At 49.3% G+C, this 16790-nt stretch overlaps 1 protein-coding gene across 1 annotated transcript; it reads right to left on the bottom strand.

Annotated features, from left to right (window-relative positions):
- On the bottom strand, positions 1 to 16512 carry Catsper4 (cation channel sperm associated 4). The gene is made up of 11 exons (XM_032888231.1): positions 16447 to 16512; positions 16277 to 16351; positions 15732 to 15875; positions 11264 to 11365; positions 6690 to 6787; positions 6396 to 6516; positions 6087 to 6220; positions 3365 to 3542; positions 1617 to 1828; positions 1186 to 1351; positions 1 to 316 (listed from the first exon to the last, which is right to left on the bottom strand). The coding sequence occupies exons 1-11, from the start codon at positions 16510 to 16512 to the stop codon at positions 266 to 268; spliced, it is 1347 nt and encodes a 448-aa protein (XP_032744122.1). The 3' UTR covers positions 1 to 265.
- Between the last annotated feature and the right edge of the window lie 278 nt (positions 16513 to 16790).

The raw sequence follows: 16790 nt of genomic DNA, 5'->3' as shown, positions 1-16790 counted from the left end.
CAGGCCTCATCCAGCTCTGGCTGAAGCAGAGGTCAGGGATACTCATCTTTAGGCCAAAGTCTGGCTACGCCTTTCTGTACTTCCACTCTCGTCCAGAATCCTGACTCCTCTGGACTTGAGGCTCCCAGGCATAAGCCCTGCAGATGCTGCCACCTTTCCAGCCCCATGGCTCTGCTGCCCGGGTGGAAGGGAGAGGGATGGGCTCCAGTTTGGGATGCAGCAGCTGGCCCTGTGTGTGCAGGCCTTCAGTTCCCATACTGCCGTCTCAGTGGCTGGACTTGTGTTTGATACCTAGGTTTGTGGTAGACTCATACACCTGCAAACCAAGAGATCTTTTTGTCATTCTGCTTCCTTAATGGGACAGCCTGCTCCCTCCTCCTCTTCCTCCTCTCCTCCTCCTCCCCCTTTTCTTCCCTCCTCCTCCCCTCCTCCCTCCTCCTCCTCTTCTTCTTCCTCCTCCTCCTCTTCCTCTTCCTCCTCCTCCTCTTCCTCCACCTCCTCCTCTTCTTCCTCCTCCTCCTCCTCTTCCTCCATCTCCTCCTCTTCCTCCTCCTCCTCCTCTTCCTCCCCCTCCTCCTCCTCCTCCTCCTCCTCCTCAGCAGCTGCTCCATCCGGGTAACTCTAGCATGCTTAGTACCCACTCTAAACTGAAGAGCTCAGGTATCCCCAAGACTGTTTCCCTGCAGTCCCATGAACTAGGAGACAGACAGACAGACAGACAGACACACACACACACACACACACACACACACACACACACAGAAACATATAGACACTCAGAGACAAACACATAAACACATAGATATACATACACACAAACTCACAGAGACAGACACAGACACACACAGAAGGCCCTTTGCCCAAGGTGGAGCTAAACATCTGTTTGTAAGGAAGAGCCGAGCTGGCAGAAGCACTCAAGAATAGATTTGTAGGTGCCGAGGGTGGGGAACAACACGGATTGGCTCCCTAGGCCTGATGGGAGGAGACAGGACCTCTCTGAGAAGGAAATGATAAGGCTTGGCCAGATTGGGTGGTGCCAGCTAAGATGAGTGGGGATTTTAGTGGGTCTACAGGAAAAGGAAGGAAACCTTCGCTATGCGCCTGTAGGCTATTGGTACCCGTGGGGTGTGTGTGTTTGGGGGTGGGGGGCAGGGATGTCGATTAGGTAGAGAAAGGAACTCGCACCTTTTCCCTGTCGACTAGTGCAGTGATCAAGTCTTGCTTGTTAGCCATCTCCCGAATGTCTGCAGAGGACTCGCTTGGGAACGTCATGCTTTTGGAGGTACGCTTGTGCATGATCACGTTTTCCTGCTCCTGGTTATAACGGATGGAGCGCACCTCCTCCATGATCCTGGGGGAAGAAGAGAGAGTGTGTTTGCTGGCGTTGTTGAAGCCTGTCCATCTCCTCCCTGGTGTGCACCTTCTTTTCCCCTCCCTGCTAACTACTTCTCCTGGCCTTTGAAACAGCCTTCAGGGAGACCCAGGCTGTGTGGACTCCTCCCAGCAGACAAGAATGACCCAAGGGTCAGGATGCAGCTCCTGAGCTGAGAAGCATGAACCCTGGGCAAATGAGCTGGAGGCCAGGCCTAGCTCAGACTCCCCAGAACCCTCCCCACGTGTTGAGCTCGTCTCGGATCTCTTTGTATTCCAGCAAGTTCTCCTGTATTGCTTCAAGAACCAAGCAGAAGTTATCACAGGTCTTTTCTGAGAGGTTACACAGGGGGCCCCCAACCAGTGGTTCCTGAGGGACTGCGGAAGTCTCCTTGCGGGCCTCTGTATAATGGACCAGTGGTAGCTCATCGGTCCAGTCCTCTTCCTCTGCATCTGTCTGGGGACAGTGGATGGAGGGAGAGAGACAGTTCAGGGTCGTGGGGCTTCAGGGAGGATGCATCTCTTAGGACATTCCCCTTTAACTTCATTAGGTATCAGAACATTTTAATCTGTCCATACTAAGGATGGAACCCAGGGCCTCCAACAAGCTAGGCAAGCCATCTAACACCTGGCCCAGTTCTTAGCTCCAGTCATACTTAGCCTAGCTTGTTGCGGTAATTCAAATTCAGGCACATAAGCCCCTCTTTTACCTCTGGAAATTCTTACTCCAGCAAACCTCTAAAGTTCTACCTACTCTGAAGTGATGGTGGCCGTGGCTCTCTAACCTTTCCAAAGTCCACGTCCACTCCACCTTACAGAAATTCTGGGGCTGGAGAGATGGCTCAGTGGTTAAGAGCACTGACTGCTCTTCCAGAGGTCCTGAGTTCAATTCCTTGCAACCACATGGTGGCTCACAACCATCTGTAATGGGATCTGATGCCCTCTTCTGGTGTCTGAAGACAGCGACAGTGTACTCATATATATAATAAATAAATCTTGAAAGAAAAAGAAAGAGAAAGAAAGAAAGAAAGAAAGAAAGAAAGAAAGAAAGAAAGAAAAGAAATTCTGCCAAGTGAATACTAGGTAGTTAACATTTAACAAGTTCTCTCTTTCTCTCTCTCTCTCTCTCTCTCTCTCTCTCTCTCTCTCTCTCCCTCCCTCCCCCCCACCCTCTTTTTCAAGACAAAGTTTCTCTGTAGCCCTGGCTAGAACTCATTCTATTAGACCAAGCTGACCTCAAATTAAGAGATCCACCTGCCTCCACAGGAGTCAAAGGTGTGCACCCACGCCCAGCAAGTATTTACTTTTATTGAATGTGTAGGAATGGCTTGCCTATGTATATGTAAGTAAAGGTACCATGTACATGTAAGGCCTGTGGAGACCAGAGAAAGTGAGGGATCTCCTAGAACTAGAGTTACCAATAATTGTGAGTAGCCATGTAAGTGGGACCCGAACCCAGGACCTCAGCAAGAGCAGCAAGTGCTCTTAAGGACAGAGCTACCTCTCCAGAGGCTCTCCAACACACTTGTTGGGTTCTTACTTCTGAGCTGTCATTAGATCCTTTGAGATTCTCCTGAGAGTTCTGGCAAGCGAGTATCATTACCATTCCCGTCATAGAGAGGAACTTCGGATGCAGATGCAGTTGGGTAAATGCCCCAGGGCCACCCCAGGCTCAGCTTCAATTGTGGCATATCTAGGAATGCACTCCCAGTCTCCAGGAGCCTCAGTCACAGAGTGGACATCACAGATGTGGGGTCTTAACTCCAGGCCTTGGATTTGGCTTTCTCCATGCACTCTAGTGTGCAAAACCACAGGCATATCCACAGGTGCTCAGGTCATCCATGCACATATTCTGTCCTTTTCTCCCCATCCCACAGTCCTGGGTGTCCTGGAACTCCCTTTGGAGACCAGGCTGGCCTCGAACTCGCAGCAACCCAAGTGCCTAGAGCTCCCGCGCTGGGACTAAAGGCGTGCACAACCACACCCAGCTCACCTCCTTGACAGTTATGTGCTGCAGATGCCCCTCCTCCTCGCCCGTCTTCATCATTTGTTCCAGATTTGTGGTCACCACGACGACAAACAAGTTGAGGCCAATGAAGGCACCGAGGGTGATAAAGATAGCAAAGTAGATGGCGCCCCCGACCTCCATTGCGTACTCTCTTTCCTCCACCCTGAAAATGGTGGTCAGGGGCTCCATTATTTCCCTGGCCCTTTATGCTTCAGTGATTTAGGGCTGGAGAGATGGCTCAGCGGTTAAGAGCACTGACTGCTCTTCCAGAGGTCCTGAGTTCAATCCCCAGCAACCCCATGGTGGCTCACAACCATCTGTAATGGGATCTGATGCCCTCTTCTCTGTAAATGCAGAGAGAGTGCTCTCCTGCTGGTCGTAGCAGCTCTTCCCTGAGACATGTTCTGCTGACTGACAGCAGGGCCAGCTCTCAGAAGTCAGCACCCTTTTCTATGTCCAGTACAAGTCCCAGCCATACTTAACATCTACTGGAAATGGCAGCACTCTATGCTGAGCTGCACTACAGAAGTCTACAGATCTTTCTAGACTGATCCTCATGCCATCCTATGAGGTAGTCCATACTGTATTTTTTTTAAAGATTTATTTATTTATTCTATATGAGTACACAGTTGCTGTCTTCAGACAGAAGAGAGCATCAGATCCCATTACAAGTGGTTGTGAGCCACCATGTGGTTGCTGGGAACCCAGGACCTCTGGAAGAGCAGTCGGTGCTCTTAACCACTGAGTCATCTCTCCAGCCTGTCAATACCGCATTGCAGTCTCTAATTATGAGTGATTAAATAGAGGATCAGAGAAGTAATAAAGCCCAGCTCTCAGGAAATAGAAATAGGAGAGCAGAAGTTCAAAGCTAGTCTGGATACCTGAGTTTCTGTCTCCAAAACAAAACAAAACAAAGAACCTAGAAAAATGAAACATGGTTGGTGGAGTGTTTGCCTAGTAAGCATGAAGCCTCTGCATCGCCTAAGCTAGTGGGGTCACATGACCATAAGCTTAGCACTTGGGAAGTGAGCAGAGGAAGAGCTAGAGTGATGGACTATCCTGGACTATGCTAGACCGCATTTAAAGACAAAACAGATAAAACGAATCCCTCCAACTTTTTTTTTCTTTTTTCTTTTTTTTTTTCGGAGCTGGGGACCGAACCCAGGGCCTTGTGCTTGCTAGGCAAGCGCTCTACCACTGAGCTAAATCCCCAACCCCCCTCCAACTTTTAAAAGCTAGAAGTTGGAGCTGCAGCTTGGTAATAGAAGGCTTCCCGAGCATGCTTACGGGCCCAGACCCACAAGATAAATAAATACACACATAAACAAACTGGTCTTGGTGACCCACATCTGTAACCTCAGCATTTAAGAGACAGAGGCAGGAAGATGGCTGCCAGTTTGAGGCCAACAGTGGAATCATTTGTCTAACGTCACAGGGCCATTGCAAGGGGAGAGACTCAAAAGCCCAGTGCCACCCCACTGTGCAGTCCACATGGACCTGGCTGGCCTGGAACAGAGGTCGCACTGCCTCTGCCTTCCCTGTGCCACCCAGCAATCATGCTCTGGGCCTCAGTGCCCCACCTTTTGTTGGTGGTGGTGGTTTGGTGATATTGTTTGTGTTTGTTTGTTTGTTTGTTTGTTTGTTTGTTTTGAAACAAGGTCTTACCATGTAACTCTGGTTAGCCTGAAATGGGGTCTGTAGACCAGGCTGGCCCAGTTCTTTCAAAGCTCCTCCTGCCTCTGACTCCCAAGTGCTAGGACTAAAGTCGTGTGCCGCTGTGTCAGCCTTTTCTCTCTGTTTATGTTCTCAGACTGGCCTCTCACAGTGCAATGTAGGTAGAGGCCACCAATCTTGCTTTGCTCAGTTCTGGGGATTGAACCCAAGCTAGGCAAACACTCTACCCCAGCATGTCTCTCCTCCTACCCCTCCCCTCTTGTTCCTTTTTGAAGCAAGTCTTGTTAATTATAGCCAACAATTAACTTGAACTCCTGATTCGCCCCTCTCTGCTTCCTGAATGCTGGGAGCTCTGTTCCCTGTGTCTAGATGAATCCTGACTGCAGAAACCCAATTGGCTTCTACTTCACAGCGAAGAGTGGGACAGAGTGAAACTGGACTTGGACTTGACAGAGAAGAAGCAAAGAATAGAACACAAAAATGACCTTGGGGAGCAGGTTTGAGCAGGAATGGTTAAACCCAAACTTCCCAGGAATCTAGGTGGCTCGTTGCGCTCTGGTACAATCTGGAAGCCACCAGTAACCTCAGACACAACCACAGGCTTGCTTCCTGGCCAGAAGTTGAGTCATACAACTGTACCACAGTAGCTGAGATCTCCGTGAACAGGGTCAGGTGGTCCTACGAACGTGTGAGGCTTCTGTGGCAATAAGATTCAAGTACCACAAAGCCATGATTTCTTTGGGTATTTACTTCCTGTGAGGCCAGCTTCCTGGAAGTCTCAGGAGCCCAGTCTCATCACTTCCCAGGAGCCCCCTCTCTCATCACTTCCCAGGAGCCCCCTCTCTCATCACTTTCCAGGAGCCCCCTCTCTCATCACTTCCCAGGAGCCCCCTCTCTCATCACTTCCAAGGAGCCCCCTCTCTCATCACTTCTCAGGAGCCCCCTCTCACACTTGTTTTCCTCTTGCAGGAACTCCAGCCCTGCCCTAGCCAGGAGGAGACGGAGCTTGAGAGCCCCAGTGAGCTGTACTCACTGGAAGTCCATGTAGATGTCCAGCCATCCGTCCTGGGTGATGCAGATGAAGAGTGTATACAGAGCCACCCCCATGTTCTGGAAATGCCTGGGCACGAACGCACCAAAGAGCGTGACCCCAAACACAGAAAATACCTGTCAGAGAGACCAGAACCCACCCTGATCTCACCCAGCAGCCTTGGAGCTTGGTAAGCAAATACTGCCAAGGATTCAGACCCAAGTCCTTCACTTCTCTGGGCACCTGCCCCTCCCTACTGCCTTTCAGGCTCTATTCAGGGAGAGAGACAGGCTGGGGTCGGAAGACACTTGCCAGCATAAAGAAGAGGATGAGGGCCATGACATTGGCCAGGTCCGGCATCGACTGCAGGATGACCCTGATGATTCTGGCCAGGGGTTCCACCGCCATACACACATGAAACAGCCGAAGAGCCCTGTGGGAAGTGCCTCTCAGAGATGCCTCTTGACCTTTCCCATCCCCTTCCTCCTTGTTGCCTCCCTCCCACCAACTTCCCAAACCGGCAGAGCTGAGCCCCAGGTGGTAACGATTGCTCTTCTTCCTGGAGCCAGACAGATGCCCCTCTTACCTTCAGGGTTCCCAACTCACCTGAGAGGGTAGGTGATGAAGGTTTCGTTCAGTTGTTTTATGAAGAACCCCATAAACAAGATAAAGACAATGGCGAAGTTGAGGATATTCCAGCCATCCTGAATAGGGGAGCAGCCCATAAGGGTATATCAAGCCCAGCCCATGTGAGCATCCCATCAGCCCTACCACACCCCAAGCATGGGAGATTTGACGATCCTCTAAGAACAAAACTAGATGACTGCCATCTCACGGCTGTCACCCCACTGTCCCAACATGCTGCAGACACAGAATCACAGTCCTACACCTATGTCAACTGTCAACAGCCATCACACACACACACACACACACACATGGCTAGCCCCTTAGACAGTGACTTGACCTACAGTTAGGTGACTTGAACACTCCTGGATGCTCCTGCCTTAGTGTGATGTGTAACATACACTATAATTAATACAATTAAAGTAGCTAGGCCTGGTGGTTACGTGTGTCTTTAATCGGAGCACTCGGGAGGCAGAAGCGATTAGATCTCTGTGAGTTTGAGACCAGCCTGGTCTACAGAGGGAGTTCCAGGCCAGGCAGTGTTACATAGTGAGACCATCTCTAAACAAACAAACAAATAAGAAGTTGAAACAACGAACAGGACCAGCAATGGGGGACAAAAGGAGCAACTGTACATCTATCATGTGTTAGTACAGACAGAATTCCAGGACCCGCCCTGCCCCCCGATAAGTGCCAGCAACTTAGTGCAAAAGCGCTGTTTACCAAAGGCTACTGTCAGAGAAGGAAGCACTAAAAATACACGCCTATTTGCCAAGGATTATAAACCAGCCGCTGAGAAGATAAACGGGCTGTAAGAAGATTACCTAAAGAGATTGAACACAATGGGTTGAGGGGTTGGAGTGGACCCAGGACTCCACATGCTTTACAGTAAAGTTTTGGCCACTGTGTCTGAAGAAAAGGTTCAAAAAACAACAAACGAACCCTACATTTTAATGGAGGATGTCCTTAAATTTGGGAAGCAATCTGTATAAATACACGTTTGCCTCATGACTGCAGTCTGTGCCACATCATATATCACACACACAGGGGACACAGGTCTGCCCCTCTGTGGAGTCAAGGCCCCCCAGGAGGCTAAAGTAGGGGTTAGGATGGTGACGTGGGTAAGGGCTCTTTGGAGAGTCAGTTGTGTCGGATGGTGTTTTGCTGGGGCAAACACGTGAAGGGATGTTTCCCTGAAGCAGACACAGGTTAAAGGAGGTTCTGCTAAAGCAAGCACGCGAACGGATGCTTAAAACTTCCGGTGGTGTGCCTGCCGCAGCTTCTGCCACTTCCGCAGACTCGGGCCGATTGGCGCAGTGACGTCACCTCGGACAGACTCACTTCTTGCCGAGGCAAGACACATGGTGAGGCAAGACCTTTGGAGGACATGCGATGTTTGGAGAGAGTATGAGAGGACTCCGCAGGCCGGTGATGGAGGCTGAGCTAGGCTTGCTTATAGAACTAGCTGTCAATGCTTGTTGGTCTCCTGCCTTCACTGATCTTTGCTTTGCTAAGACGGGTACAGCCGAGAACTTCTCTTGGCACCCCTGATGGTCTGAATCCTTCCTGCTGACTCATGCTGAGGCTTAGGATAACTCATGCTGAGGCCTGGCTCGTACTGCTAGGTCATGCCACCGCTGCTGCTGTCCCCCCACTACCAAGCTGGACTGCTGATATATTCATGACGTGTTTGTGAGTGGACTGAGCTGTCGCTGTGAACCTGTGAACTGAGCTGCTGATTTCCTGACAACACAGATGGGACTTGCTCCAAAGAACCATTTTTAAACAGGGCCATTTCCCCCATATCCTTTCTTTTCCCCTACCTCTGGTAAGTGGTGGGCTACAAGGGAGGTTAAAGAGTTTAAGAACCATCATTAAAAGTAGATTTCAAAAAATTAAAGCTACAGGAGGTCTCCCCTAATTCAAGGCTTATCTGGGCTATGGTGTAAGCTCAGGATCATTTCTGGGAAGCTTAATAAGGCTCAAAGTAAAAAGAGGGCCATGGGACAGGCCATGGTGGGCTTATGCTTTTAGTCCCAGTACTTGAGAGGAAGAGGCAGAGGCAGGCAGATCTCTGAGTTCAAGGCCAGCTTTGTCTAAAGAGCAAGTTCCAGGACAGCCAGGGCTACACAGGGAAACCCTGAGGGGCCAAAGTGTAACTTGGCGGATGGGTAAATAAGCCTAGTGTGGTATGGGTTTGAATGAGAGTGGCCCCCGCAGGCTCATATATTTGAATGCTTGGTCACCAGGGAGTAGAACTGTTGGGAAGGACTGGGAGGTGTGGTCTTCTTGGAGTAGATTTGGCCTTGTTGGAGGAGATGTGTCACTGGAAATAGGCTTTAACATTTTAAAAGCCCATGCTAGGCTCAGCTCCTCTCCCTCTTCCTCTGCCTCTGCTTCTTCCCCCTCTCCCTCTCCCTCTTCCCCCACCCCCTCTCCCTCTCCCTCCCCCTTACTGCCTATTGCTGTGGACCAGGATGCAAAGCTCTTAGCTACTGCCTCAGCACACTGCCTGCCTGCCTACTGCCATGCTTCCTGTCTGATGATAATGGACTCACCCTCTGAAACTGTAAGCCAGCCTCAATAAATGCTTTACTTTATAAGAGCCTTGGTCATGGTGTCTCTTCATTGCACTAGAACAGCGAATGAGACACCAGGTAAGTGTGAGACCCCTGGCTCAGTTCTCCGCACAAATTGGCTGGGCTACAAATCCACCAGAGTTAAGCTCCTGCTGGATCCCCTATCTTTTTTTTTTTTTTTTTTAAAGATTTATTTATGTATGAGCACACTGTCACTGACTTCAGACACACCAGAAGAGGGGACCAGATCCCATTACAGATGGCTGTGAGCCACCATGTGGTTGCTGGGAATTGAACTCAGGACCTCTGGAAGAGCAGTCGGTGCTCTTAACCACTGAGTCATCTCTCCAGTCCCTGGATCCCCTATCTTTTTTTTTTTTTTTTTTTGGTTCTTTTTTCGGAGCTGGGGACCAACCCAGGGCCTTGCGCTTCAGGCAAGCGCCTGCACCACTGAGCTAAATCCCCAACCCCTGGATCCTATCTTGATCCATTTTCTGAAGATACAAATTTTTGCCCTGCTGGGCTCACAGATTCTTCTGAGAGAGGCAGATAGAGAATAGACATTAACTTTACCAGAGAGGGCTGGAGAGATGGCTCAGCGGTTAGGAGCACTGACTGCTCTTCCAGAGGTCCTGAGTTCAAGTCCCAGCCACCACATGGTGGCTCACAACCATCTGTCATGGGATCTGATGCCCTCTTCTGGTGTGTCTGAAGACAGCTACGGTGTATTGAAAGTATAATAAATAAATAAATAAGTACATCTAAAAAAAAAAACTTTACCAGAGAGAGAAGTAGAAACTCGAATGGAGACTCAGAGCAACACAGGCCTAGTCTGGAAGAACCTTCCTGAAGACATCCTAAGGAGTTGGTGCGTGGTTTTTAAAGCAAGGGAAGGGGCTGGAGAGATGGCTCAGAGGTTAAGAGCACTGTCTGCTCATCCAGAGGTCCAGAGTTCAATTCCCAGCAACCACATGGTGGCTCCCAACCATCTGTAATGAGATCGGATGCCCTCTTCTGGCCTGCACGTGTACATGCAGGTGCAACGCTGTATACATAATAAATCTTTAAAAAAAAATAAAAATAAAAAAATAAAGGAAGCGTAAGGCCTGGGTTTGGTCCCCAGCATCAAAAAAAAAAAAAAAAAAAAAGAAAGAAAGAAAGGGAAGGAGGGGACATGAGCAGACTGGCTTGGGAAATGTGAAACTTACAGGAAACTCAAATCTCAGTGTTCACACACAAAGTGTCTGGGCTTCTGGAGACAGTGCCCCATGACTTAGGCCAGGCAGGCCTTGAACTCATGACCCTTTTACCTCAGCCTCGTAACTACTGGGATTGTAAGTGTGCGTTACTGTGCTTGGCACACTGGACTAGAGCCAATCCAGATAGTAGTCCCAGTTAATTGGATCTCAGGGGTTTGGGGTCAGCCTGGGCCACATAGTAAGACTCTCAAATAAACAAATGAACAAACACTTTATCAACAACCCTGGGGTGGGGGAAAGAGCTTTTCTGGAATATAGCCACGCCCATTCATCCAGGTTCTGTCTGGCACGGCTTTGTGCTACCTGGCAGAGGTGAATTGTTGCGACGGGGACTAGGACCCAGAAAGCTTAAAATACAAATGACCTAATTACAGAAGTTGTTTACGGAAGTACTGATCCAGGACCTTGTAAATCAAGGTAGACACTCTCAATCCCTCAACTCCATTTCCCAGATACAGAAATCTGGTTGTGGGTGAATAGAGGGGTCTGGGAAGGCAGGAGCAGGGGTTGCAACACAAGGAGGGGGCATTTCCTGAACTCCTCATATTCTGCTACACACACACACACACACACACACACACACACACACACACACACACCCCTTCATTCACTCACCGATACACAATCTCTCCATACAAAAACCCTTCACTTTGCAGGGCAAAGGCTCAATAATGGAGGGATAAGGTAAGGGCATTGCCAGGAATTCCCCCGAGCTCACCTTCCAGAAAATCCAGAATCCGTTCAGCCAGCCAAGGAGAACCTCACAGATAAGGATCGTCAACACAATGTCATCTATAGTCGAGAACAACTCATAGTGTTTCTATATGGAAGACAGAGAAAGGGGGATGAGGTGTCAGTGAGCAGGACTTACGTCCGGCTGGAGACAGGGTACATGTGTGTGGAGGGGGTACCCTGGCTACTCTTCCTCCTCAATATCTCTATGGTTTCCTTTGGCGGGAGGGATACTCCCTGCACAGAAGCCAGGCCGTACCAAAACTGTGTCGCGTGACTGTCAATATTGCTTTGGAAAGTAGTTTCCTTTTCTGTCGCATCTCACAGATGGAGAATTAGGAGCCAGCTAGCCTTCTTCACCCCTGACCTCTAGAGCAGGCTATTTGGGAAAGGGAGATGTAAAAACGTCTAAGTGGACTCTGGAACTTCAAGAAAAAGGCATGGCCCCCAGGAGCTGCAGGGCCCCACATTCCAGGCAGCTTCTCTGCTAGTCTGGCCTCTACAACCCCTGCTTATTCCAGCATCTCAAGTTCTCTGGGTCAGGTCTGAGGTGCCCTCCCCACTGTAGATCCAGGGCATGTACCCTGGGTGTACGATTCGGTGGATGAGTAGCCAGGGTTTGCCCAAACCAAATTCCCTCCTGGCCAACAGTGGTCTTTCTGTTTTCTCATAGCTGTGACCCACCCCCACAAACAACTCCCAGTCCACAGAGTTAACCCCAGCAAAGCAGTCACCTCACTCCTCTATTTCTATGCCCCAGCAGTCAACAGGTTCCCTGTCCCTCGTGTGGGCCATCTTGCTGTTCACACCCACGATTATTGAGCCTACATGCTTCTAGGGACTGACCTCCATAGTCACAAACTCAACAGTAGGCTTTCGGGCTTCATCTTTTTTTTTTTTTTTCCCCTGTTTTACTATGTTATCGGAGACAATCTCATGTAGCCCAGGCTGGCCCCAAAACTACATAGCCAAGGATGACCTTGAATTCCTTATTTACCAACTGCACGACATCCTCAACCCCAGTTCCGGCAGTTTTGACTGAGAACCATAATAAGAGCTGCTTTACATTTGAGAAAATGGTCTTCAGAGACTGGCAGGATGGCTCAGTGGCCAGAGGTGTGCCAGCATGCCTGACCACCTTAGTTGGGTCCCACAATGGAAGGAGAGAACTCACTCCTCCTGCAAGTTGTTCTTGGATGTCCCATTTTTTTTTTTTTTTTTTTTTTTTTGGTTCTTTTTTTGGAGCTGGGGACCGAACCCAGGGCCTTGCCCTAGGCAAGCGCTCTACCACTGAGCCAAATCCCCAACCCCAGGATGTCCGCATTCTTGTTGTGGTAACATACAGAGGCGGGGGGGGGGGGGGAATGTGGCTCCCCTGTCCCTCTGCCCTCCCTTTTTTCTCCCAGTTCCATTTCACTGTCAGAATGCTGACATCTGCAGTCTGAATTCATTTCATAACCTGGCAATGGCTCATGCATGGACCTCCACTGTCCTCACTGTGCAAGTTGCATAAATGAGTTGCTGCTCCCCTGATAGCCGGTTCTGGGGGGAAGCCAAGGGTGCTAACTCTGGGGAGTCTTTGTCAGGCTTGCTCCTCACCAGGGCCTGCCCTACAGGCTGTTCCCCTTGGCTGTCACTCTCCTGAGTTCACTATTTGCCATTGGTCACCCCTCAGTCAGCCTCCCACCTTCGCCATCCCCTCCTCTTCTGGGGAACCTGTCCTGGCCCTCTCCTGCCCTCACACTCTAAATGCCATGTCCGCTCAACCTTGCCCCCGACCCCAACACGGGCAGCTCTCCAGTGCTCACCCCCAGCCCTGTGCACCCAGCCTTTTAGGTCTCTCTGCTCCTCTTGAGCTGTCCCCGTAAGCACCGGTCCCACATGGTTGCCCATGCCACAAAGTCAACTATCAACTTGCTGCAGTTCCTGTGTCTCCCTGCACAAAGTGACATGTGGTCAAAAATAAGGTGGTAAAGGCTCGCTAAATCTGACTAGTCATGTAATTCATCAGAGAAGCCCATGACCTTAAGGCTCTGGTATAAGGTTAGCCTAGCATGTGCCAGGCCTTGGGCTCAGTCCAAGTGCCATGAGGAGGGGCGGAAGAGCACATGGACATGAGCTCTTCTTACCTACCACCATCATCCTGGTCCGGGTCACAGTATCTTTCTCCGGGACATCTCTGACCCATCTCAGTTTATTTTCTCTCATTCTTAGCCCTCTTCATTGCATAGTCCACACTGTTGGCAACCTGTGTCTTTTACGAGATTCTTTTCTTATAAAAAGTGTGCAGTTCGTATGTGCACCACACACGTGCAGGGTGCCCTTAGAGACCAAAAGAGGTCTAGACCTTGTGTTATAGGCCGTTGTAAACTGCTTGATGTATGTTCCAGAAACCAAGAGCTACAAGTGCTCTAACCACTGGTCTATCTCTCCAGCCCCAGCCAGTACATTTTCTAAAAGTCAGCTCAATTCAATTCTAAACTTCATTTCACTTCAACGCTGCTTCAATCTTTTCCTGGATACAAATGTATCTCCCTTGACGTAAAGACCATATGTGATCTGGCCACCGACCATCTTTCTGAACTCAGCTGTCACCACCACCCGGGACTTACTGAATTTAAGCAGCATATATATCTAGAACTCATCAGAAATGCCAGATGGGGTGACTCACATCTGGATTCTCAGAACTTAGGAGGAAGCTGTAGGCTTTCAAATCCCTCCTCGGATTATGCATATATGTATACATATATATATATTTTTTTCTATTCTTTTTTTTTTTTTTTTTTTTTTTGGAGCTGGGACCGAACCCAGGGCCTTGCGCTTGCTAGGCAAGCGCTACCACTGAGCCAAATCCCCAACCCCTGTATACATATATATGCACACACGTATATGTATATATATACATGCACACACATATACGTGTATATATACATATACGCCCACACATATGTGTATTTATACATGCACACACATATACGTGTATATATACATATACGCCCACACATATGTGTATATATACATGCACACACACATATATACACACATATATATGTATGTATGTGTATATGTACATATATGTGTGTGTATATATATAATATACATACATACATACATTTATATGAAGGCATCTTGGGCTATATGGAGCTCTGTCTAAAGAACAAATAAAAAAACAAACAAAGGTGCTGGAGAGATGGCTCAGTGGTTAAGAGCACTGATTGCTCTTTCAGAGATCCTGAGTTCAATTCCCAGCAACCACATGGTGGCTCACAACCATCTGTAATGAGATCTGATGCCCTCTTCTGGTGTGTCTGAGGACAGCTACAGTGTACTTGTATACATAAAATAAATAAATATTTAAAACAAACAAACAAACAAACAACCCATCAGGCACGGCGGCATACATCTGTAATCGCAGCACTCAGGTGCTTGAGATTGGAGAGTCATAAATCTGAGACCAAGCTGAGTCACGCAGTAAGATCTTGTCTCAAACCAAGGAGATAAATAAAAACTAAAAGAACAGGAAATCTATCAAGTGTCACAGAGCACAGGTATAATAGCAGCACTAACAAAACTAAAGTAGTTTGGAGTTTGAGGGCAGCCTGGGAGACAGGGGAAATTTGAAGCAAGCCTGGGCTCTCAAGTTAATGAATTCTCTCATGTTTCTTTTCTCTTTCTCCTCCTCTTCCTCGCTGTGTCCCTGTGTGTGTGTGTAGCTCTGTGCGTGCCTGTGTATGTGCCTGTTGTATGTGGGCCTGTGTATCCCTGTGTATATGTGCCTATGTGTGTCCCTGTGTGTGTGCATGTGTATGTGCCTGCATGTGTGCACACACCTGTGTGTTTGTGTGTACGTGGCAATCAGAGAACAATGTAAGAACTGGTCCCTGCCCGTTTGGAAGCAGGGTCTTGTCTTCCTGTTTGCCACCCTGGTGAATACTCCAGGCTAGCTAACCTGAGTTTCTGGGGAATTCTGCTGTCCCCACTTCCCATGTCTCCACAGGAGAGCTGGGATTACAGACATATACTGGACCGTGGCCTCCATCTTATATTTTGATTCTGGGGATCCATACTGGGTTCGCTGGAAGAGCAGCAAGCATTCTTAGCCCCTGAGCCATGTCTCCACCCCAAGGAGTTTTTCTCAATGTACAGATCCCACGCAAGACCAACACACACTATTTACTTTAGCATAGTCTCACCAGCATAGCATGGAACCTGCTGAACAGACAAGAGATCCATCTGCCTCTGCCTCTGCCTCTCTGCCCCTCTCTGCCCCTCTCTGCCCCTCTCTGCCCCTCTCTGCCTCTGTCTTAGGTTTGCTACCCCACGTCTGGGTGGAGACCTGACTTTGGAAGAACCAATGCAACCATCACACACAGACAAAGAGCCACGGGCCAGAGAGGAAAGCTACTTGTCCCAGGTCAGAGCCTGTGGGGGTAGAGATCAGGCCAGCATCCCACCTGACCGAGATAAGAGTTGGTGCGGAGAGCAATGGTAATGGCGTTAGTCACCAGCAGAAAGGCCAGCAGCAGCTGGAAGGCCGGATGGCGAAGCAACTGCTTGACGTACATTTGAGTGATGAACTCCTGCACGTCCCAGGCATCCTGGAAGGAGACAGAAGCCCTTCCTTCAGGCAGGAGTCACTACCATGACCGTAACTCCTCTGCCCCTTCCTGGTGAAGGGGTTACTCAGGGGTCTGACCTAGAGGAGGATGACGTCTGAGTTCACGAGAGGCCTGTTTCTATATAGTAGTCACAACCTAAATGGTCATCAAAAAGAGGGACACTACTGGGGACCTTCGGGATTTTGGGGGGGTCTCTGCTGCTGAGTGGCTGTCACATTATAGGGGCTTCTATGAAGAATCACTCCAATGGGCATTATTTCCGAAGGAAGGTCCTCAGGGAGGGCATTTAAAGGGCAGAGAGCTGCAAGAGGGACATATGGGGTGACAGTCACCTCGGATATTAGCCCTGCCTGTCCCTGCCTTCCTCCCTCCCTCCTCACCTTCTTCTCCATGACGTCCCTGCGGTTGATAAGCACTTGCTCCTCATGCCGACCCATGAGCTCATAGGTTTTTTTCTGTCGAGGAGAGGAACAGACCTTCAGTGTGGCCACTGTCCCCACCCAACCTAGGATGCCGGCTCGGGGGCAAGTGCCAGGCAGGGGCTCCCTACCTTAAAGCCCCCCTGTTGAACATCGATGGAGTCCACCTGGTGCCACCACTTGTGTTTTTCAGTCATCTTTGCTCTGTCCCCTTCTCCTCAGAGTCTGCCTCTTTGCTGCAAGCAATCTTTCTCCCCCTTGTGGTGAGATCACAGAGGCAGCTGTTACCTACAACCTTCTGTGTTCCATCCAGACATTCCAAGCAGATCAAAAAAAACAAAAAAAAACAAAAAGCAAAAAAAAAAAAAAAAACAAAACTCCTCCCACGAGGTACCTCACAGAGAGAGCCAAGTATTCAGCCAAGGGTGGGAATAGGTCTAGCCTCTCCTACCGTCTAAATACAGCAAACAGAGGT

The sequence above is a fragment of the Rattus rattus genome, chromosome 1, assembly GCF_011064425.1.
Source record: "Rattus rattus isolate New Zealand chromosome 1, Rrattus_CSIRO_v1, whole genome shotgun sequence".
NCBI classification, from domain to species: Eukaryota; Metazoa; Chordata; class Mammalia; order Rodentia; family Muridae; genus Rattus; species Rattus rattus.
This window is presented reverse-complemented; position numbering and strand designations above follow the sequence as displayed.

Coding starts and splice junctions, on each gene's coding strand:
- Catsper4 (XM_032888231.1), bottom strand. CDS start 16,512: ATGACTGAAAAACACAAGTGGTGGCACCAGGTGGACTCCATCGATGTT. Junction 15,876..16,276: donor GGGACGTCATGGAGAAGAAG/GTGAGGAGGGAG, acceptor GTCTCCTTCCAG/GATGCCTGGGACGTGCAGGA. Junction 6,517..6,689: donor TTCATCACCTACCCTCTCAG/GTGAGTTGGGAA, acceptor CACTTCCCACAG/GGCTCTTCGGCTGTTTCATG.